The sequence below is a fragment of the Theobroma cacao genome, chromosome 1 (assembly GCF_000208745.1).
Source record: "Theobroma cacao cultivar B97-61/B2 chromosome 1, Criollo_cocoa_genome_V2, whole genome shotgun sequence".
NCBI lineage: Eukaryota > Viridiplantae > Streptophyta > Magnoliopsida > Malvales > Malvaceae > Theobroma > Theobroma cacao.
Genome location: NC_030850.1, coordinates 6084948 through 6110024, shown reverse-complemented (window position 1 = coordinate 6110024; position 25077 = coordinate 6084948). Strand labels below are relative to the sequence as shown.

The 25077-nt window shown below is 32.6% G+C and overlaps 4 protein-coding genes across 4 annotated transcripts; 2 read left to right on the top strand and 2 right to left on the bottom strand.

Annotated features, from left to right (window-relative positions):
* LOC18611687 (alkane hydroxylase MAH1) lies at positions 5390–7478 on the top strand. The gene has a single exon (XM_018114128.1). It carries the CDS (start codon positions 5532–5534, stop codon positions 7059–7061), a length of 1530 nt encoding a protein of 509 aa, XP_017969617.1. The 5' UTR covers positions 5390–5531; the 3' UTR covers positions 7062–7478.
* On the top strand, positions 8929–11601 carry LOC18611686 (DNA-directed RNA polymerase II subunit 4). The gene is made up of 7 exons (XM_018126659.1): positions 8929–9037; positions 9115–9185; positions 9290–9398; positions 10064–10141; positions 10511–10544; positions 10638–10706; positions 11206–11601. Exons 2-7 carry the CDS (start codon positions 9137–9139, stop codon positions 11281–11283), a joined length of 417 nt encoding a protein of 138 aa, XP_017982148.1. The 5' UTR covers positions 8929–9037; positions 9115–9136; the 3' UTR covers positions 11284–11601.
* On the bottom strand, positions 12151–16034 carry LOC18611685 (programmed cell death protein 2-like). The gene is made up of 9 exons (XM_007048072.2): positions 15764–16034; positions 15556–15653; positions 15373–15456; positions 15151–15248; positions 14712–15016; positions 14140–14374; positions 13493–13697; positions 12925–13056; positions 12151–12335 (listed from the first exon to the last, which is right to left on the bottom strand). The coding sequence occupies exons 2-8, from the start codon at positions 15646–15648 to the stop codon at positions 12934–12936; spliced, it is 1143 nt and encodes a 380-aa protein (XP_007048134.2). The 5' UTR covers positions 15649–15653; positions 15764–16034; the 3' UTR covers positions 12151–12335; positions 12925–12933.
* On the bottom strand, positions 17476–22716 carry LOC18611684 (ABC transporter F family member 5). Its single transcript, XM_018126582.1, has 9 exons — positions 21727–22716; positions 20919–21260; positions 19742–19882; positions 19480–19659; positions 19194–19349; positions 18472–18573; positions 18233–18361; positions 17838–17942; positions 17476–17731 (listed from the first exon to the last, which is right to left on the bottom strand). Exons 1-9 carry the CDS (start codon positions 22546–22548, stop codon positions 17636–17638), a joined length of 2073 nt encoding a protein of 690 aa, XP_017982071.1. The 5' UTR covers positions 22549–22716; the 3' UTR covers positions 17476–17635.

Sequence of the window (25077 nt, the reverse complement as noted above, 5' to 3'; positions counted from 1 at the left end):
CAAATTTAGATATCTTTCAAACATGATGAAAAATGTACTTATTAATATATATTCAAGTATTTAGCTCAATAATAAACATATACATCTTCGTCTTTTTAAAAAATCAAATTTAAATCTCTATTTTCTTAAATTAAAAAAATATTTTAAAAAATAGACAAGGAAATTGGGGAGTTGATCCCCATCAAAAGTATCAATCCAATACTCCATTTTGGCCACAAAATTAAAAGCCTTGCCCTATCATTTTTATGATTGGAGGTGACCGCTTTGCTGTACATTAAATCCCTCGGTATATGTTATCAACAAGAATGTGATCTGGTGGACATCAATCTAGAAGATGTTATTTGGAAATGGACCGTCACCCGATTTCTGTCATGTGCATTTGTTTGTTTCCTTTTCTCTTGCTTTCGTTTTTTGATAGATATAAGTTCAAGGAAGAAATCATCATCAATTGTTCTCAAAGGAGTCTGGATTTATAATAAAATATAAATAAATCACAACAAATTCAATATATATGTACTTCTCTTTTGTGTCACAACTTATGCTCAGTGTGTAATTAAATTTCATGTGACTTTTCTTCATATCAAATCCTCTTAGAAAGCACAATAATAACCTTATATATATACAGAGTTCTTTTTTAAAATGGACCCTATGCATAACGTGTTTTTGACAATAGATCTCCTCATAATTTTATATGTTTTTAATCAAGAGAATTAAAATTTAGACAAAATTACCTTTAATGAAATCGATCCATTTATTTGGCTCCGCGTCTCAACCCGAAACCTATTAACGGGTCAAATATGTTTAAGTTTGTGCCTCAAACTGACTCATATTTTTTTAGCTTTCCTCACCAGACTATTCATCTCTAGAGTATTTCTTACTAGAAAGAAAAACGTTTAAGCATTTTAAGCATTTTGCAGTAGTTTTTTGTACAAGAAGAAAATCTGAGTGTTTTGAGTATTTTTAAGCATTTTTGAGTGATTTTTGATATATGAAAAAAAAATGTTGAACATTTTAAGCATTCATATTCGTTAATTATGTTGCTAAATGGAATTCAGTAGTTTTGGTGATTTTTTAGAATTATATGATTAGTTTTTAGACATTACGTGACTGACTTTGGACATTGCGTGACTAGTTTTTGATAAGGCATTGCGTGACTAGTTTCTGATAAGACATTATGTGACTAGTTGATAGGCATTACGTGACTGACTTTGGGTATTGTGTTACTAGTTTTTGATAAGGCATTGCGTGATTGATTTCTGATAAGACATTGCGTGACTAGTTGATAGGCATTGTGTGACTTGTTAGTAAGGCATTGCGTGACTTGTTAGTAAGGTATTGTGTGACTTGTTAATAAGGTATTGTGTGACGTAGGTATTACTTAAAAATTAGTCACGCAATGCCTAAAACCAATCACGTAATGCCTAAAAATCAGTCACGCAATGATTAAGTCACATAATATCTAAAAATCAGTCTCGTAATACTTAAAAATCAGTCTAATCAGTTTCAATTCTTTAACTTTGAGATTCTATAAATAAACCAATAAACTCAAAAATCTAAAACACATACTTTTTTTTTTTGTTAAACCATGAAATTGTACATTTCATAAAAGATAGGTTACAAAACTCCATAACCCTTCAAAGTAAGACAAATAAATCTCTATAGGGAGGGCCTTGCTCACTCCCCTTATGCAAAAACAAAATATACTCCTTTTACAAAATATTCCTCGAACAATTTCAATTCAAAATCTTATAAAAAAATCAAAATCCCCAGCAAACATGCTTAACAATCATCTCAATCCCAGACACAACAAAATCGTGAACCACCATAAAACCCATCAAACATACTTCAGCTATTTCTTTTCCCTGAGCCCATCATCTTAACCAATCTGATCCAACTCATCAACACAGGCATCTCCATCGCAGCACATGTTTCGAAACAAGTCATCACCAGAAAGCATCCAATTACCAAATTCATCATGCTGCCTGCAATCACCATAGAATAGTAAAATCGTTGTTCATCGTCCTTGAGAACCCCAAGATCCACTATCTAAAAAAATAAAACAAAATAAGAAAGAACTTGATGTCATCTCCGAATGACGAGATAGACAGTATTTGACCTGAGAGAGAAATTGAGATTTAATTTTAAAATTTTTGTCTGGATGGTCGGATAGAGAAAACTAAAACCATTTTAACTTGTCTGAAATTGTTTAAAAGATATTGTTGTCAAGTCATGCCAAAAATTGATTAAAAATAGTTAAAATTATAAAAAATGATATTTTTGAATTAAGCTTATGAGAAATGTTATTTCTCATAATTTTCTCATATATATATATAATTATGAAATTATTAAAATTAGACTTGATAATTCGTATTTTTGTATCTTAAATGTATCATATACGATTAAAGATGAAACATGTTAAGGTTAAACACGAACATGACACGAATAATATTCGTGTCTTAAATCTAAAACACATACACGTATACTTTTAATAACCATGTAACACAACACGACACGATTAATAACACAATTAACATGTTTAACACCATTAAATAAAAATATTTATAATTAAATATAATTTTATTATTTAAATTTAAAATCAATAAATATAAAAATAATTATAACAAAACAAAATAGTAATAACATCAAATATAATAAAACAAAAGTTCAAAATTAGGGTTTGGGCATGGGGTAATTACATTATTATCTTTATAAAATTTAAAAACCTTATTAAAATAATTGTTTAAAATTATTTAAGTAAGGTTAAAATAGTCTTTGATTATTAATTTTTACAACTTGATCAACGTGTCACATATACACATTTACAAACGATAACACTATTAAACACTTTTATATGTTTAAACACGATAACACGATTAATTAAATGTGCTACTCGTGTCTGACACGTTAAGATATGAAAATTTTCGTATCTTAAACGTGTCAGACACGATTAAATACTAAAAAAAGTTAAGATTAAATACAAATTTATTTAATTCTATATCTTATAGTGTCGTATTTAAAATTATTAGGTCTAATTAGAACAAATAAAGAAATGATATTCAAAAGAATTAACAACAAGCAATAGCAATTTAAATTCAAGTAAAGCCATACCTATTAGGGTAGACAGCCTTTTTGTCTCCTAAATAAATTTGGGAGTACTATGCATTAGACTCTACTTAAGTATTATGATCCATCTACAACCTACCTCGAGAAATTGTCATACAGATCAATCACGTGGAGTTTAACTAGAGAACTTATTCGGATCGCCAGAATTGCTTGAAGGCAAAGGCGGACCCAGGTGCATGGGAGTGGTGTCACTTGACACCACTCAATTAGAAAGTATTTATTTATTATATAATTTATTTAGAGTTTTATATACTTAATAATATTATTTATTAATTTTTTTACAATTTTACAGAGAATGGGATCAAAAGTAGATTTTATTAAAAAAATTATATTAATAATATTTAAATATTATCAAAAAATAAATTTATTAAAAATAATTTATATATTAATACTTAAATTTTAGTTATAACACTAGTTAGAAGAACTTTGGGTCTGCTCCTACTTGAAGTCATACATTTTTTTAATTTTTTTAAACTTAAATTATTTGAGTATTTGATTTGATGGGATATACATGTGTTTGATCACTCAAATATTTGAATTCAAATCCCTTCCATGATTGATAAAATTTTATATTCTCTCAATTTTTTTAATTATTTGAAATCATTATATTTTCAAAAAAAATTAAAAAAGAGAAAAAAAATAAAAGAAGCAAAATATTTTATATATTTGTAGCATTGAAATTTTTTTTCCATTGTTTTGTCTTTTTCATCTTTTTTATTCCTTTTTAAAAAAAAATCATTGTGTTATGAATAAATATGTGAATATCCATTATATTATGACCCAAGAAGTACAGACCAAGTCAAACAGCCCAGTGGACAAGATATAAGAAATGTAATATGATTTTAACTCTTAGATAGAATTATATTAGAATTATGATTCAAGGGGTTGTTGGTCTATAAAAATAAGTCTTTCACTTCATTTGTAAATTGTAAATACATACTTGAATAAAATCTCTTTACTTTTTCTAAATACTGTCTTTCCCTTTAAATACTTTTTCTTATATTTCTCTTATAGTTGTTTTTTTCATATTTATTTCATAACACATTGAAAATTTTTATTCAATTTTTTCATATAATACATAGTAATTAAGGTAATTAAAGAAAGAAGGCGGTTTTTTCATTTTTATTATTTTTCTTTATCCAATTATATGCTCATATTTATTTTCTCCCTTTGTTTTCTTTTCTTTTCGTCCTTTTTCTTTGCTTTTTTATCCTACACAAAATGCGAAAGAAAAAAAAAAGAGTTTTTATTTCAATAACAATGAGATCTAAAAATTATTAGATGTCAGACTCTAGTTTATTATATATAGATTTTGATATTTTATTTATTTTTAATATTTTTATTTGATGCATTGTTGACAGTATATATATTTTACACATTATAATTAATAAACTAAATACGAATCAGTTGATTAAAAGTAAATGTCTTTCCAAATAAAATAGAAAATTTTATCAAAGCATCTTCTTCCATAAATCCAAAATTTAGACGTGATTCACCTAAACAATCTCGATTTAACTTTGTTTTACAATTGTAATATCAAACTAGGCCAAGTGGTTTGACCTCTTTAAAAGGAAACATCTCACAGCTACAAGAGTTCCCAGTGAAGAAAATGTTGCTATATTTTAAAGTAGAGCTTTCTTGTTATTCCATCATAATCAGAAAAGTCAGTTGAAAGTTTGGCCAAGTGATCATTTGGTAATTCAATATATAATGCTGCAATTGTAACTGAATAGTTATCCCAATCTTCAATTGTAAATCCATTAACATAATTCAAATGGCATTATGTATGCAACTATTAATATTTACAAGCAAGTTTTGATACTTTAATCAAATGTGCAGGGTTCATTAACAATTGATCAACTTGTATTAAACTCTGATATACTAATTGAATTTAATCGATTTTAATTTTCATTTAATCATTTAAGATCAGAAATTTTATTAATTTTATGGAAGAACTTCACCTAAATTTTTTGAACTTTAGAAAATTTATGAATGGTTAACGTTCCGAATATGAACTCATTAAATATTAATCGTGCAAAACTTGTTCTTTTAAGTTTTTATATTTGCAAACCTAAAACAAGAAAGATAAAAATTAAAGACGGAAAATCCTCGGTTGTCCTTCAATTCTTTATCGACTGAAAATCTTATCCTGGGCCCCACCTCTATGTCACATCCATTGACTGCTCTCCTTTCCTTTCTATCCCAAAAAACGTTTACACTGGTATTTTGGCACTCCATGGATTGTTGTTGTTTTCCATTTGACAATGAAATGTTGTTAATCTACCATACATAGCTTTGACCTCTGGTTTTATCTTATCCAATTTGAAAGCTCTACGTTTTTCCTTCTTAAATTGAGAAAGCTTTCTTTGGTTGATACTTGAAAATCTCCCAAACCTTTGCAGGTTTTCATGGCTTTTATCTGTATTTTTGAAGTTCTCTTGGCTATCATTTGCTTTCTATTTCTCTTCTGCTTGAGAAATAATGTTCATGGGACTCCAAAGAATTTCCCTCTTGTTGGGATGATGCCAGGGCTTCTCCTCAACACCCATCGGATTCACGACTGGTGCACCGAAATCCTTGAAAGATGTCAATGCAGCACTTACCTTTTCCAAGGCCCTTGGTTTGCTAAGATGAACATGTTGGTCACCTGCGACCCTGCCAACATTCACTACATAATGAGTTCAAACTTCTGTAACTTCCCCAAAGGGTCCAAGTTCAAGGAGATTTTTGACATCTTGGGAGATGGGATTTTCAATGCTGACATGGATTTGTGGAAAAAACAGCGGAAAGCTGCTCAAGGATTCATGAGACATCAGCTGTTCTACCTATTTTTGTTACGGACCAGCCGAGCTAAGGTGGAAAAGGGGCTAATTCCTGTCCTTGAGCATGTCGCCAAACGAGGCTTGGTGTTGAACTTAGAAGACGTTTTCCAAAGGTTTGCATTTGATTCTACATGCATCTTGGTTACTGGCTACGACCCCGAATGCCTCTCCGTCGAATTCCCTGAAGTTCTTTTCTCCAAGGCCTTGGATGATGCAGAGGAAGCGATATTTTATCGGCAGATCAGGCCACAAAGCTTTGTTAAGTTGCAAAGGTGGCTGAACATGGGGCAAGAGAGGAAATACAGAAAGGCTTGGGAAGTTCTTGATGATATAATACCTAAATATATATGCCAGAAAAGAGAAGAACTGAACAAACTGAAGGAAGGGTTCGTATCAGAAATTGATGAAGAGGGCGTGGATCTCTTAACATCATACATAACTGAAGAGAAGACAACAGATTTGAAATGCGACGACAAGTTCTTGAGAGACACCATTTTAAACATGATGCTTGCAGGGAGGGACACAACCAGCTCTGGTCTCACTTGGTTCTTTTGGCTTGTTTCGAGGCATCCGAAAGTGGAAAACAAGATCATAGCAGAGCTTGAATCAATAATACCGGCAGAGGAAACCAAAAAGTGGCGACTATTCAATGCTGAAGAGGTAAAGAATTTGGTTTATCTACATGGAGCATTGTGCGAGGCATTAAGGCTGTATCCCCCGGTTCCCTTCCAGCACAAGGAACCCTTAAAACCAGACAGTCTTCCCAGCGGGCATCCAGTTTATCCGAAGACGAAAATCTTGTTTAGCTTGTATGCACTTGGAAGAATGAAGTCAGTCTGGGGGGAAGATTGCTTTGAGTTCAAGCCTGAAAGATGGATCACGGATCGAGGAGGGAATAAACACGAGCCATCATACAAGTTCTTGTCCTTCAATGCCGGGCCAAGGACCTGTTTAGGGAAGGAAGTGGCGTTTGTTCAGATGAAATGTGTGGCATCTGCTATAATTTACAACTATCGTATTCAAGTACTGGAAGAAACCCCTGTTGTTCCGGCTGTGTCCATTATACTGCACACCAAGAATGGATTGATGGCTAGGGTCTCCCGCAGATGGGACTAAATGCATGCTACAAGCCTGCTTGAAGCTTGAATGGGTAAAGTAATCTCAAACCAGGTGGAGGCATATTTAGTTTCGCAAAGCATATCATACTTTTCATCTCCACTTCTACTCTACTTATGATTAGTAACTAAGTCATTGAAAGCTATGTTTTCTGTTCTATTCTTTAAAAAAAAATAGAAATAATTTAAAGTAATAATCTAGCTTCCTGGTTATTTATCTAGGAACATCTATGTTTGCTAAGATGTTTGTGTGTCGACTCTTATGGTATTTGCTATGTAGACATGAATCAAAGCTGGAGGACGTATGCCTCTGTCATGTTAGTAAATTTGGTTTGAATCCAATGTTGTTGTACTTGATATAATTTTATCTGTTTCTATCAAAAACAGATTCCCTTTTTCATTCAGGAATTTGATCGAATACAAGCTAGAAAGATCCCCAACCATTTTTTCCCCTTGCTTTTACGTTTCACATTCGTAGTAGTTGCCCTATAAACACCCTTCAAAGTGCTTGATTAAATGAAGGGAGAGGGAAACAGCGACGAAGCTCGAGTAGAACGCCACTATTTGTCTTCATAAATGCCACGGGTGCAACACGCTTCAACCCTCTTCTAATTTTCTACTACTTTTTGTCCGTCAAACGCTGTTGTGAAGCTGATTTGTATTTAGATGTTGTTTTATTGGTGTTTTTGCCTTTTCTTTTTTTTTTTTCTTCTAAAAGCAGAAAAATAAATTTTTTGAAAGATTATACAAAATATAAAATAATAATAATTTTTTCACATCACAAAATATGTAATTTTATTTTTATATAGATTAATTATGTTATATTTTAATTATTTGTTCTTTTCAAATAAATTATGATATTATTTTTTTATTTTTCTAAAAATAATAAATAATAAAAACAACAATTAAACATAACCTAATCATTATAATAGCCAAAAGTATTTGCAACTGCCACACTGATTTGATCAATGCCCTTCGGTAATACATGCTACCTTGCTGTCCCTATTTCACATTTTTGTCAAAATTACCCTACATTTTTTGTCCTTATTTTATCTCCCTCATGTTATGACAAAATAAAATTATTGAATAAATTTAAGGATAAGATTTATTTTTAGAATATGTTTATTTATTCATAAGTACAATCTTTAAAATTAATCCGATAAATTTATTATATCAAGAGAGACAAAACTATAACATCAAAAAGCCTTTTATATTGACATAAGACAATATAAAAGTTAACAGTAATAAATGCTCCTAATCTCCTATAACTTTAACGTTCCTATCTTGGGAAAAAAACGAAACAAACTATAATGTAACCAACCATTGGGATACTCATCTTTTAAGCAATTAATCAATTATTGTACTCTCATGAGAAATAACAAAAAAGACACGTGACAATGTTTTTTAAATGGGTTTGTAGTTAAAGGGTAATGTCCATATTCCATAGAGTAAAAAATGATAAACTGTTAAAAATATGATAAGATAAAAAAGAAAAAGATACCGAAGTAGTTATTAAAATATATTTATATATATATATATATATATATATATTATATGATCTTTGAGTATGTTATGTTATTATTTATTATAATATATTAATATATTATATCAATATCAAATATAATAAAAAATATTTTGATTAATAATTGTTAATTATAAAAATTTACATAATATTATTTAGATATTGTGTAATAATATTAAATGTGATTATTAATAAATTATATAATTTATATGCTATTTTACTTAATATTTGAAATTGTTAAAGAAAAAAGAGAGAGAGATGCGTGGGGTAGGGTCAGTTGGCTGGGGAGTCAAAGCCCAAAAACCAAAAGGCCTTCGGTTATTATTATTACTATTAATACATTAATATTACAGGTTATAGGACATAAATTTTTAGTTTTAAGAAACAAAACTCGAAAGCAAATTTAGGTTTCTGCTGCTCTGATCTCATTTCATCGACATCAAGCAGGGTAACAAGTAAGGAAATTTATAACTGTTAATGCTTCGATCTTTGCGCTTTTTTATATGATATCGTAAAATGAAATTGCTTTCAGATAGAGCCCTCGTTTTCTAATTATGTCTGGGGAGGAAGAAGAAAACGCTGCGGAGCTCAAAATTGGAGAAGGTAAACCGTTTTTCTATATTTTTTTCGCTTTTTCTTTATACCTAAGTGATTAAAATTATTCAAACCCACAAGCTAAAGGGTTAAATTTTTTTCTTTCTGGATAGAGTTTTTGAAGGCTAAATGTTTGATGAATTGTGAAGTGGCTCTAATTCTTGAGCATAAGTATGAGCAGCTTCAGCAGATGTCTGAGGATCCCATGAATCAAGTTTCCCAGTGAGTATCATAATCGCAGTTAATTGTTTCTTGGGTCTTTTCTCATATTTGATGATCTCAGTGTAATTGGCTTACGGGGGTCTGTTTATTTAACCGACATGATTTTAAAAGAAGATTAGCCGTTTTTTAGACATACATTTTGGACCTGGGGATAAAACTTTGTGCTTCGTGGAATTATTTTATTTGTCTAACTGTTCTAACATTGTCTCCAGGATTATGAATTTTGTTGTATTTAGCAGCTAGCCTGAGGTTTGTTTGGTGCATGTGATAGAATTGGATAGGATATAGCTTCTTATTACGTTGCTATATTTTTCATTGTCTCTAGTCTTTTAGTAGAACAATCAGAAAGTTAGTTGGATTAGATAATATTGGATAGATGATTATATAATTCTATTAGAGGGAGAGAGTTGGATAATCCTAGGTTTATGTAGGATAAACTGACTGCACTTTTCTTATGAATGCGCCAGAATAAGATAAAACAAAGGCAATTTACTTATAAATTTTATTCTATCCTATCATAGCCATAATTGTGCACCAAATGGAACCTAACTGTATAAGATGGATTGTCTGGTGGGATGTGGTATTTGAAAATTTTGCATGCCTTTATTGCTATTTCTCCACTCACTGGATGTGGCGAATGATTATTTTATGTGTTTGTTTCACAGGGTATTTGAGAAGTCACTGCAGTATGTAAAGCGCTTTAGCCGTTATAAGAATCCCGATGCTGTTAGACAAGTTCGAGAGTATCCTCTAAAGTTTTGAAATGATAAACTGACTTTATTTTTAAGCATATGTGCACATATATTTTTACTGCTCTATGCAAGCTTTGTTGGCAGTCCCTGGCTCCTATCAATTACTATCTTTTGGGAATTTATCATAGCTAGGACCCTGTCTGCTATCTTGTTTTGTTTGCATCAATTTACAGTGGGACTTAGGTGTTGGCTAACTTCAGCTGACCTTGGTTGAAGGGAATCTTGAACATATTGTGATTTACTTCTCTAGGATCTGAATAGGGCAGATGGTATTGCTTTCTCTACAATTACCATTTCCTCTTATGACATTCTTTAAATCTTTAACATGCCTCTTTAATGTGAACCTTAACAGACGTTTAGAATTCTAAGTAGATATCAGTTAGCTGAATTCGAGGTGAGGGTCTCTATACTCGATAAAGCTGTAAACTTAGAATTAGGTTGTTTATTATCATGTTGAAAGACTCTTCATATTGTGCTACTCATGCAGCTTTGTGTTCTTGGCAACCTGTGTCCTGAAACAGTGGAGGAAGCTATTGCTATGGTGCCTTCCATCAAGGTAAAATTATTTTAGCGCACTTTATTCTGTAACTTACCTCTTTTGCATCCATGTTTCTTTTCATTGTTTGAATTGTCATAGGGTGATCTACTAATTCAAATTGATTGTTCATTCTTCTTCACATGCATTTCTACCAAATAATTTGGGAAAGATCTATTTGGCCTTTCTCTCTCTCTCTCTACAGTTGTAAATATGGAAAGAGACTCATCAGATACTCTTTAGATTGTATGTCCTTTTTCATATGCATTGTCTAGCACATAAGTATAGGGATTTTTGTTGGCATCTCTCTCTCTCTTTTATACACACATACACTCTGATACAACAACACAAGGAAAAAGACCCATCAGATGCTGTCTCAGCTCTCCAAATGTTTAAAGGATAATTTGATTTCTAGAATTCTATTTGGGTATCTTGCCTTTTTAGTGAGAAGTTCTGAAAAATTAAGATAAATTGTTGATACTCCTTTAGCCTCTAGTAACAAATTGTCTTTGTAATGCAGACTAAAGGACGGGCTCATGATGATGATGCCATTGAGAGAATGTTAAATGACCTCTCCCTGATCAAGAAATTTGAGTAGTGGCCACCATATGTCTAATATCTACCCACCCTAGCTGACCGTATTTGAACTGGCTCCTGATGCTAGGCAATTAAGAATGAATGTTAGAACTTGAATGTCCTGCCCCTAACCCAGCAAATTCTGTCGGAACCATTACATTTTTACCTACCCATGTCAACAGTATTTAAAAATGTGTGGTACAACCAGTTTTGCATTGACCTTGAATCTTGGAATGCCAAATGATTTTAAGCAGTAGATTGCTATATTTTGTAATTGTCCCATTAAGGTATATGTCAATCATATGTTAAAATAAACGGCTTTAGCTATGCTTTCTGGTGAGACGATGACATTTATACTTGACTGGTTTTACTCTGAGATTCTAACGGGAGGAAGTCTTGTTAATAATTACAATAATTCAGCCAGTCCAAAGCTTTGATGACTCCTTGTTGTAAGGCTAGGTAAAAGGAGAGACATGAGCAGGGTCTCCTCACCCCTTGAAAGAGTGAAGGATTGGGAAGAATTTTATTTCTTTAATTTTTGTTTTCTTTGAGCAATAATCCCAATCTGTTTAATTCTTCAAATCTTACAAAACATAAATTTTTAAACTATTTAACTCCATTTCACAGATTTCAAGCACAGCAATATATTAAGTTGAAATAATTTCCTCTTTCTACCAATGTCAGAAATCTTATAATCCGGTGCCCAAGCAAGTAAAGTGGGCTATCTTGTGCTGTGACTATGTAGAGACATCCAAACAAGAAAAGATTTTTGCCAATGCTTTTCTCTATTTTCTGTAAGCTTGATACCTTTTCTCAAACAAACTCGCAATTGGAAATTTTTGAGCAAAATCAAACGATTATCCTTCTGGAATTTAATGCTATGTGAACAAAGTACATAGGATATGCTAACTGATTCAGCTAACCAATCTGAACAAAAGAATTTAAACTAAAGCAAAGAGGGATCATAATGTTAGCAGTAGCAGAAAGATTAGTCAAATGCTACCACCTAAGCAAATAGAATTTTACAAATTTAGACAGTCCCTAACATGCCAGTGCGTCATGGTCCACGTCAACCTACAAAATATTATCCATTTTGAGTTGTTAGCTTCACGATTGTGAAATTCATGACTCTCCGTTGGCACCATAACATCCTTCCCATTTCAATTGTCACAATCAACATCAACCTATAATGTATTATCTGTTTTGATCCCCTGACCTTTTATAGATCGAAAATGATGTGAATCTTTAAATGTTTAATCTCACTCTAATAAATTATCAATATGAAATTCATAACTCTCTAATAAAATTATAACATCTTTCTTAGATGTGAAATTCATGACTCTTTGTTGGGACCACGATATCCATTTTGATGTGGGACTAATGATTCTTCGTTGGTATCATGACACTGTACGTCACAGGCTACGAAAATTAACAAAGAACACTTTCTTGAAAGACAATACAACATTTCAGAGAACCGTTCTGGATATAATTGTCTTCCTAGAAAACAGATACACTAGAGTTTTATTAGAAACTTGTCAAGGTCACAAAAATTTGACAAACTATCCTCTATATGAGTAAAATCCCGGGATCCTTATAAGCGATGTATAATGTTGACTATCTCTGTATATTCCAATAGACAATTCACACTTAAATAGTCGCTTACCGTAATAAATCATGAGAAATAGCGTTGAGCACACTCATTTAAGGGTTTCTCAAATTGCACGATAACGGTCTCCTCCACCACAAACCAATCGCCACTGTTGGACTTCTCTTTATCAAATGGCTTAGAACAGCTCTGCAAAGAAACATGGCACAATTGTTAACACAAGATGGAAGCCTTTTTCACCCAAACTAAGGAAAAAGAAATGTACAAGTGCCAGGTTCCACACAAGCAGGATGCCTTGAACTGTAAGTGGTTAAAGCTTAACACCTAAGGAACAATTATCAGATTAGAAGGTACAGGAACAATTGCACTAAAATTAAGAAATCAGCACTTCCTTAACAATATGGTCACTTCAGTTGAAACAGATTCATTGCTTTAGAACATCAATGGGTAACAATCAAACAAGCCATTTTTTCTTTTGTCTTTTCTAATTTTAGAGGGGAGGGCCAGAGAGGGAGAATAAAAAGTGGAAAGGGGTGTTAAAGGAGCCAAATCTACCCATGCATCATTCCCCTCTTCCTCACAGGATATGTTGTCGCTTAGATTAATCAAAGAGTTGACAACTCACCTTGGAACAAGTATAGACAGCAAGCATCAGCCAATTCCAGTTCTCTAGAGAAGCTTTATGACAAGCATCAGCTTCTTCTTGAAGAAAATATATTAATGGGGGCATAAGCTGCATCTCAAAGTGCCTTGAAGCACCACAAAGCCTACACTTCCCAGCATCTCCCACCTCTGCCACAGCCAGAAGAGGCTTCCCTCCAAATGCATATCTGAGAATATAAAGGACATTGAGAAACTTTTATTAATGTACCAAGAAGCTAAAAAAACAATATTACTATCATTTCTCCTTTTTTTAACTCCTTTTACTTGCAGTGGCAGATTGATATTGAGCGTAACAGTGCCTAACTCAAATTACTAGAAGAATCAATGTTAACTAAATAAATGTTCCTGCAGATATCTGGTTGATTGTTCCTCCATTGTTTCCCTTTTGGTACACTTATTATTCCACCTTTACTGAATTTTTGGAGATTAACCAGGTCCTAGCAATGATGAAATCACGAAAATATAACAAGGAACAAAATTATCATTCCATCCATGCCTTATCAACTTAGCATTAGTCCTAGTGATGGTACAGAAATGGGAGGAAGTACATATATGCCAGTCTAAGCAAGGTTTGTCAGCATAGGCATTCAACAAATAACCCTCAATGACCTGAAACACTGCTCTGGAGATGCATCCAATTGTTTCTTGAACTTGAGGTAAGTCCTGTCAGCAGACAAAGCTTTATCGTATTCATAATTTTCTGCTTCCCATGTTTCTTCTTGTCCATGATCATCAACATCACCTTCTTTCTCCTTGACAGAAAGTGATGTGTAATTTGAATACATAGAAGCAAAATTCTTTGATGACGGTTCTGCCTGACTATAAATGTAGAAGCAAGGCATCACTGCAATAAAGGAACAAAATGAGTCAAGCACAAGCCTTTTAACACAACAAAATTAGTATAGAAACAATATGAGTAAGTAATTTAGATGTCAATTTGAAGCTACTTCAACTCCCCAGACCAGAAAGTATAAGGAAAATGAGTTACTGCTTTCCATATCAAACAGAAAGGATGACAATCATTGTTTGCAGCAATGCAGGGAACAAGTTGGTTGTCATGCGACTTGTTAATACTAATGTCACTTGGAACAAAATAGATTGCACAAAGTCAAAGTATCACATACGATATATACATAAAGGAATTTTGAGGAGCAACACATTAACAAAAAGGGCAACCTCACCAGGTGTATCAGTATCTATCCTTATTGTCTGTGCAGTTAAAGGCGAAGGATGCTTCACAGCAGTCTCAGAATTCCGGTTGCTATTTGTCTTCTTGGGTTGAGAAGTCAAGCTTGCTGCTTCAGAAAATGCTTTACTCAAATCCTCCAGATCCACATCTTCGTCATCCTCATCACCCAACTTCTGCCACCAGTTAGTTTTTGAAACAGAAACTGGAGATGCAGCTGCAGGAACTTTTTCCTGAGTAGCAGTGGAGGAAAATTCTTTTGCATCATTTTCCACTTTCTGAATTCGAAGAGCTCGCCAACTATATAGTCATATTTCATCAAAAAAGTACACTTCTAGTTATTATTATTGTACTAAAAAAACATAACACATACAGTTAAAGAATTACATTTCATTTACAAATCAATGGTCAAAAAAACAATTCAGAGTAAGAACCTGAGAGGAGTGCTACCACAAGTTGGTGTCACACAACCAAAAACAAGAAGAAGACGCTCCTCTATCTTTAAAGTTTCACTTGAAACTGGAGCATAAACCTGGAGAGAAATTTTAGAAATAAATATTATTTACCAATTATATAATTCCTATGTTGCAACTTTTTTAACCATATGAAGAAAAAGCATTAGAGTTTAAATATAAGAGTGAAAAAAAAGTAAAAACCTGAGCAACAAGACACAGTTTACTTCCACATTTAGTGCAGTGAATAAGACTGGGGTTTAAAGCCTCAATGGGAAGAGGCCAGTCCTGTTAAAACAAAGTGAAGAGTAACTTATACAATTCATAATAAAAACATAACTAACAACAATGGAAACCATATAAAGATGAAAAGAGAAAGAGAATTACAGGAAGTCCACCAATTTTCGTAGTATAATGATCAGAGGGCTCACGATAATGCTCAGCCCATGGCCCTGGCAAGCCTAGCACCACTCCACTCATATCAGCTGTGCCACAACATAAACATGATTGAAAAAAAAAAAAAAAAAAGAACTGAGTAATTCAATTATTTCCCAAGAAAAACCAGTGACGCCTTTGAAAAAAAATCTGGGCATACCTGTAACTCTAAGCAATAATTAAATTTTAAAAAAAAAAAAATTCCTTGTCAAATGGGATGCTTGTTTTTAAGGTTGGATGTTTTTGTTTGGGAGATTTGAAGGAGCGGTGGCTCAACTTTCTGCACAAACGGCGGATGCTTGCTTTTCTCCAGTTCTCTTTTTCAGAGCCTCGAACAGGGGTCGGGGGTGTTCTGGTTTTGATGGAGGAAAAATGGATTTGAAGGAATACACTAAACTACCAAGTTTTGGCGTTTTGTTCGCTGCGTTTATGGATTTAAAGTTGATGCAAGGACAATCGGTAGTTTTTATACAGTCATTTATTAATTAGATAAAACTAAAAAAATTTAATAATTAAATAAAAAATTAAAAAAATTATTTTTTCTCTCTTTAACTCCCTTACAAGTTACTTGATTGCTCTCCTCCTTTTTATATCTCTCCATTATCTCCTTTTTTCTTCTTTTTCCATTAAAATTAGATTTGTTAAAATTGTTTAACCACAAGATATTTCAAGATAATTTGTACTTGTTGACTCTGTGTATTTGTTGAGTTTTAGTGATGTATTTTTTAAGTAATTTTTACATTTGATTTAAGGTTATAATGTGATAATTAATTTTTTTAAATAAATAAATTAGGATTTTACTTGTTAAGTTTAATCTAGGGTTATAATGTAGTTAAATAATAAAAATGGTAAAAGTAATTAATTAACATCAATTTAATATTAAATTAAAATTTTAACAAAAATTGTGATAATTTTTTCAACACTAATATTGCCCCCGAAGATAATCCTGTCACAACTTAATGAATGATTCTTCTATCACAATAGATGGTCAGATCGGTCAAATGTCCACCCTTCTAGTTCCAATGTTAACTAATAAAAAAATTACTTCTTTGTTGAGGAGCACTTTTTCTCTCTCTTTCCCTCAACAAAAGGAAAATCCTCTCATCAAAATTTTAGTTTGAATGTCTAACTTAAGAACAAGAAAAGAAGGTTAAAGAGGTCTTGAGGAAAAGTTAAAATATTTTAATTTTTAATTTTAATTGAGGAAGAAGGGGGAAGAAGATGGAGTTAGACAAAGATGTATAAAAAAAATTAAAGAATGATTTGATGTAGCTAGAGAGAAAAAATTATTTTTTATTTAATTAATTTTTAATATTTAAAATTTAAGTTCTTAAAAATTTTTCTTTATTAATAAGATAGTACCATTTGGTGAGATGACATTGTATAAAAACTATACACTGTTAGTGTATTAAATATAAATCCATTATTATACTTCAACAAAAGTCTCAAATTCACTCCATAATTTCCTTACTCAAGTTGGAAACCCTTTTTCCCCAATCAAGAGAATATATAATTTTTAGAAAAATTCATTCAATCTATGAATAATTACAAATACTGATAAATTTCTTTAATTTATGATCTTAATAAATACATTCAGATTTTTAAAGTCCAACTTTTGTTTAATAAAAGATGCTAACAATGATTCAGTCAAGCCTAGACAATTCACATTTACCTTGAATTTTGGAGAGAAAGATGAAGAAATACTAGTATTTGTTTGCGGCATGCATGGCCATGGATTTTTTCTTTATTTTCTTTTTAAGCATCAAAGAGAGGCTGCCGGATTCAGTTTTCACTTCTCAGTTCAATTTCACCCTGCATTACATTTTTAAGGAAGTATGAATTGCTATGGCCAGGAAATAAGAAGAACTCAACTCTACCATAACTCGTGTAAGAGCTTCAATTTAGAACTGTATTTCTATCAACATTATATACAGATGGTGCTGGTGGTCATCCACATCCTAGGCACTTTACACTGTAAAATTGGTTTAACAATTGGTCATTCTTAATCAATTTCATGTATAGATGGAATATTTCATTTCCATCTCTTGGAATTCTTCAGCCCTTTCGACTTTTGTTTAGCAGCTTGAAAGGCCTGCATTTTCTGTTTCTTTCGAGCTTCCTTCTCAGCCTGTCAAACCAAGGGATACAGAATTCGTTAGCTAAGGTTCTGTAAACCATGTGACAATAACCTCTCCAATTTTGAAAGCTAGGAATCACAAGAGTGTATTGCTTACCTTTGACATCTTGGATTTGGCTTTCACTTTGGGAGCTTTCTCTTCAAGGTCTGCCTCACGCTCCAGCTCCTTAGCCCTTGCCTCAAGGTTTTTCTCTAGATAATACTGTCCATTTGAAATTGGTACAAACAGTTAATCAGGAACCAGAGAAGAAAGATTCGATGAACAGCATATTTTGGGTAAAAGACCACCAATAAACTTAGCAAACAAGCATCTGAATAAACTCATGGATGAAAAGAAAATTTTCAGTTTTTTACCAGATGATAAGCCAAACAACAAATAGGCAAAGAAAATAAGGAGTTTGGGAGGGATTGGTAATAAGAGCTATGCAAGAAGACATTCCATGCAGTAATGGGAAAGGATGAGAAGGGTTCAACCAATAAAGTCATACTCACATTGTAATCACCCATGTAGTCCTGCAAATGTCCATCTTTTACTTCCACTACTCTGTTAACAATTTGCCTAATAAAGTATCGGTCATGTGAAACAGTAATGACAGTGCCGCTGTACTCTCTGATTGCCTCCTAATAGAATAATGAGAAATTGCAGAATTATTCAGTGACAAAGCTAAATGCTGAAATATTGAGTTATAAAAATCAAATGGAGTATAGAGAAAGGTAAGAAAAAACCAAACCTCCAGCATTTCTTTCGAAGGTATATCGAGGTGATTAGTTGGTTCATCCAAAACTAGTAATGTTGATGGTTTTACCATAAATTTGCAAAAAGCAAGTCGTGCCTAAATGTAACAAGAAAATACAACAATCAAATTCATGACTTCAAAACAAAATGGAAATATAATACATGGTAGTATCTAATAAACATGCCAGTGCACTAGGACATGATAAACAACATGCAAGAGCCATCAATTCACAAACCACAAATTTCTACGCTTAAGAACAGGAAGTATCAGGCATGCAGGTCGTGAGACACTAACGAGAAGCATATTCTTACTTTTATATTATTCATTAGCTCATATAATGTTAAACACTTGAATTCAATATGCATCAGGCAATCTACAAACTTCAACTAAAGTACCCCAAAATTATCAAATTGTCCAGCAGGTAATGAATTAAAATCACTGAACTATTATGAACCAATTAGAATAGGCTGCCCCAGAAACATTGGATTTTCGTCTCCTTTCTTTTTTTCTTTTTCTTTTTTTTTTTTATTTGGGGGAAAGAGGGACTAGAACCAGCTCTTTGAACAGGGGGATACATGCACCTAACATTGAGCTAAATGCTCAGAAAATTGGAGTTAATAATGAAAGATTCAAAGCACAAAACAAAATTTTTGAATGAGATCCATAAAAGCAAAAAGAGTACTCAAAATATAAAATGAAATGTAGAATGTAATTACCTTCTCACCACCACTCAAAAGGGAAACCTTTCTTTCGAGCATATCAGCTTTGAAGTTGCAACGACCTAGGAGTCCCTTAATATCATCAATTCTCCAGTCTTCTGCCACTTCTTCCACTGTCTGAAGCACTGTTTTATCCAAATCAAGAGCCTCAGCCTGAAAGAAAAGTTGATTAAATTCAGTCAGTAGTTTGCACTTCGTTAGCTCCAAAGGGGAGCTTAGCAACTAAGCGGCAAGATCAGAAGTACCTCACATACAAATAATATTATACACAGAGGCCAAATACCTGATTCTGCTCAAAATAATTTGGTAGAACGTTATGCTCCCCAAGTACCACTTCACCTCCTCTTGGCTTCTCCAAACCCATTATCAGTTTCAGTAAAGTACTCTTTCCGCAACCGTTTGGACCAATAATGGCAATTTTCTCTCCCCTTTCAATTGTAAGATTCGCCCTGTTAAATAGCAACTGATACAAACCAATTTTTTGTCATAAATGAGAAGATTAAAAAAAATAATTACACCATCAATCAATAATCATCTCATCTTACGTCATCCTCATAACCAAATTCCAGATTCTTAACAGTAATAACAGATCTGCCGCTTCTTCCACGCTCAGGGAACCTTATCTTCATTTGTTTCCGCTGAAATGGCTTCTCTAATTGACCCTCTTCTTGAAGTCTCTCCAGCTTCTGTTACCACTCAGCAAGAGGAGAATTTAAGTAACCAGAAAAATAAATATGCAGAAGCATATTAGAGCTTAAAGAATGAATCCCAGTACAAACACAAAAGTCTGAGGAACCTGTAACTATCTGAAGTAGCAACCACCATCAAAATCCAAAGAAAAGACAAAAAGTTCAGGCAGCAAGGACTTTATTTCACTAAGCAAGGACTTTATTGAGAAGAAATTTCAGGAAGATAGAATATTGATGTAGGTAACTAAGAGAAGTGGTTTTTGTGAAATAAATAAAATGGAAAAAGTAGATAAAAGAAAAGAAAAGCCAACCAAGTGATATACAGGCATGCCACTATCCATTCTGTTAAAGCAAAGTAACTCTTCTGACCATCATATCAAGAAAAATACGAGGTTCCATCCTCACAAATTTTATACGGATCATGCAATCCAAATTGCAAATCATTTGTGATCCAGAATAGAAAAAGAAACACTCAATCTGATAAAAGTGATGAGAAACCTTGATGAAAAAAAGAAGAAATTGTACCTAGAAATGAAAATCTTGTGGTATAAGATATCAAGGAACCTTAGTTAAATGATATAAAACTACAACTGAATTTCTACAAGTTCTAATTAATCATAATTAACCTAAAACTTCAGATTAATCCACTTAAAATAAAGGGAAAAGAAAATTATACCCACCGTACCATATTTCAATATAGATGGTGTTTTACATTCTGGTTCAAGTTCCACAAACAAAACCCACATGCTAGGTAACTCGCTTCATTATTTAATTAATTGTATAGAGTAAAATCATCTATGATTTACCAAAATATGATGAAAACTTAGGTCATTCATTTGAAAGAATACTGCAAGTCAAGCAGGTTTGGCAATCAGGTAGTAATTTTATCGTCAATTTATGCATATTTAGTAAATAACTTAAAATGAAAAAAAATTATACATCTGCCATCACTACAAATTGACTAAAGAGGGCAGCTTGCATTCGTCAAAGATGAAATGGAATATATTTCAGAACTGAATGCCAACATACATACCTTTTCAGCAGAAGAAGCACGGCCAGAATTTGCTCCTGCACCTAATCTGTTTATCAAGTCTTTTGTCTGCTCAATTTCCTTCTGCTGCTTCTCCCATGCAGCACACTGGTTTTCAACCCATGCTGCCTTTGCTTCAACATACTGAGAATAATTACCCTCAAACGTCCTGGAAACGCCCATATCAGTCTCCACTATCTTTGTACACAACTGATCTAGAAAAGCTCTATCATGAGATATAATGACCATCGGCACTTCTTGCTTGTCGAGATATCCTTCAAGCCACTCAATTGTATCAAGGTCAAGGTGATTTGTAGGCTCATCCAAAAGCAACAAATCAGGCTCCTGCAAATTTACATTTACATCAACAATCAGCAAGTAATGCCAATATATTATGCTACATGTCACACAGATGAACCATGAATTAACAACTAACCACAACATAATAAAAAATGCATACAAGCTAAATATTTTGTCATTCAATTTAAAATTTAAAACTTATAAACAACAAGTGCCAAAGTCATTTCAGCTGTGAATAGTCAAAATTAGAAGCCGACCTCCAATCAAAACTATCACTTCTTCAAAAGTAAACAATCTCATTTTGAACATTACTATTAATATATAGTGATCAAATATAGTGGCAATCTCCTTGCAATCCTACCAGGAAACTTCTATATATCTTTAACGCTCATAGTAAGGCTCAAGAAATTCATTGCCCCAACTTTTTCTTAACAAAACAATATAGAAACATCAATGAAACTATCAATAGAACAATTTTACACCAAGATATGCATCAAAATAATAACTTTACCTGCAATAAAATCTTCCCAAGTGACATCCTCATCTGCCACCCGCTACTAAAACTCGCGACCAACCTATCCGAATCCTCAGGGGAAAACCCGAGCTCTGGCATCAACTTACTAACCTTAGCATCAACCTCATCCAAATCCACAGCCTGAGCTCTCCTCTGCAACAAATCAAACTCATCCAAAAGCCTTCCCATCAACTCCAAATCCTCGGTAGCCCCTTCAATCGCCTTTTGAACCCTCTCTAACCTGTCTGCAATCTCCATTTCCTCTTTAAAAGCACTCATAAACTCCTCCCTCACCGTCCTACTCATCGAAACCTCAAATTCTTGGTTCAAAAACGCAACTTTCATGTTTGGTTTCGCCTTTATAACATTCCCCGAATCAGGTTCTTCTAGCCCCGTTATAATTCTCATCTGAGTCGTTTTCCCTGCTCCGTTTACTCCAACCAATCCAACTTTCTCGCCTTTTTTCACTTCCCAACTCACATTTTTCAAAACCGTTACTCCTTTATAGCTCTTGCTTATGTTTTCGAGCTTTACACCGGAGGAAATACCCGAAGAGCCGGTGTTGGACCGCTTGTTGGCGCGTTTTCGATCAACTTCTTCGACTGTGTTGGTGGAAAACAATGACTCGATGTCGTTTTGAGGGTCTTTAACGGAGGTTTCAACGCTGAGAGTGGAAACCTGGGCAGTTATTTTAGTGGGTCTAAATTTAAGGGTCTTGGGGGAGATTAGAGAGGAGGAATTCGGGGTGAAAGAGGGGCGAAGAGAGGTGAAGAATGTGGAACGAAGGTCTATACGGTGGAGTTTTGTGGAGAGGCCCATGTCTGGGTAGTGGGAAAGTGAAGGAAAGTGTGGGAAAATGAAAGGAAAAAGAGATGGAGGATTTCTGAAAGCAGGCAATGGAGAGCTTCTCAGTGAGAGAGAATAGAAGAGAAACTCTCAGCCCAGGGCAGAGAGAGAGACTGGTGAAGGAGGGACCTTTTCTAGTTGTTTGTAGTCCATCCAAAAAGGAAATGGAAATCCTAAATTTTAAATATAAAATAAATTATTGAAAAAATTTTCTCTTTTTTTTTGGCTTTTTCTTTTTTTGTCAAAATAAATACACACACATCAAGAACATCATACTCATTGAAAATGAAAATCTGCCAAGGAAATATGTAAATTCTCAAGGATGGGAACACCTATAGCAACCTTTTCAGGTTTTTAAGTTAATTTTGTTTATTAAATATTTTATTTTTAGTTTGATTATTTATTATTTTAAGTATTAATTTTTGAATGAGTATTTAATTTTTTATACTATGATGTTTAAAATATAAATAAGTATTTAATTTTTTTGGTTGTCTAATGGTAATGAAAAATGAAAACTCTAATTAAGAAAATAATTGGAAATTTTAAACTGACTTTCTTTCTCTTTCTTTTTTAGCTTAAATAAAGGTACCTATCAGACTCATTGAAAATGAACATACAACAAAGAGAAGAATGTAAATTTCTCAACGGTGGGGACACCGGATGGTAACCATTTTTTATTTTCACTTTTTAGTTAATTTTTCTTATTAAATTTATATTTTTTCTACTTTTTAAAATATTATATTAATTTTTTGAATTTGCTTATCCTGTTCTCAAGAAATAAAAGCAAAAAAGAGTAGGGGCAACTTCTTTTATTTTATTTGAAGAAAGATTTATTTTATGTAATGCAAAATTTTAAAAAAAAAGGGTAAAGTAAGTGAAAAGATATAAAAATGAAATTAAAAAGTCGAGAGTAATAATAAAATAAAAAATATTCCTTTCACCATAAAGATATTTATTTCCAACCCCTTATTTTTTTGCCACCCACCAGTCGTTTTCACCGAACGAAAAAACAAAAAAGGAAAAGAAAAATATTGTGGCCCAAGAGTGAAGAAGGGAAACAAGGTGGAGAGTTGGGATAGACAACGCACGTTGATTAGTATGAATAGAATTTGTGGTTTCCGTTGGCCAAACACTGGAATCGAAGGGAACCCGCCTGCCACATATCGCCACGTGCAATCTTAAGCCTGATTCTACGTAATCCACGTATCCAATCGGCAATCAGGATATCTTCTATTTCATTTTATTTTTATAGTTAGAAATTTGATTTTCTTCTTTTAAATCACACGTAAAAAATTTTATTATTTACTCTGAATTTTGTACAATTGTTTATTTTAAACCTATCAACTTTGAAATTGAATAATTCAATAGCTAAATGATGTGATTTAATCATGGGAAATCACTACTTAACAACGTAACCTATCACGATTGAGTGCATATGATGTTTTCAAATTCTAAGTTAATTTATTTAAAAATTTAATGGCTGGAACATATTTAAAATAGAATACTATGGTTGGGTTAATCTTAATATAACTAAACATTAATAGCTGACAATTGAAATGGGCCATTACCGTGATTGATTCAATTCAACTTGGAGAAAACAGAAGTCTCGTCCTCACTGAATGGACCGACGCTGAGCAAACCCATCGGGCCTAAAACTTTGTTCGTTCAATATAAACCGAAGACGTCACCTTTTTTCATTTTATATTTTATTGTATCTTTTCGTCATTTTGTGAGCCAAAGCATACCACAGAAGTTCGAGTATTGTCAATGATTATACCAGTCGAAATGTGTAGCATTTAAAACACCTTTTAAAACTCTATTTGATTAATATTTTTGTCATTTGCTTTTAGTATTTGGTTCCATTATTTTTAATTTTTATAAAATTTTAAAAACAAATAAAAAATTTAACCAAATAAAACCTTTATTTTTCTACAATAAACAAATAATAATAACAAATAAAAGAAAATTTTGGTCGACGAATTTTCTACAAATTTTGTTTTGGTATTACTTTCAATAGTTTTCTCACAGGTGGTGCTATTTTGAAACTGAAATGTTCTCAAATAATACCAACAAAAATAAATTAATTTTTTTGTAAATAAAAAGAACCCCTCTAATATTTACCCCAAAATAAAAAGGGAAATATTGACTCAATTTATGCCACAAACTTACGTATGTCAAGGCCCAAAAGTTGGCCCATCTGAGCTAAACTTAAACCCATGCTCAATAATTAATGTTTTGCTTAATTGGTGTTTTCCTTCTTATTTGTGTTTTAATCCTCACTGTAAGAAATGTAATATATATATATATATATTAGAATTAAGATAAGAAGATTTGAATTCTATTCTTTAAATAAAAAGATCATATACCAACTAATAAATAAAATATTTGAATGCAAAATATAATATTTTTAATTATAAATATTTGACAGAGTGTTGTAAGAAGCTATAAATAACATTTGCAATAATTTTTTTTTTCCTTCAAATATGTAGTAATGAAATTTTA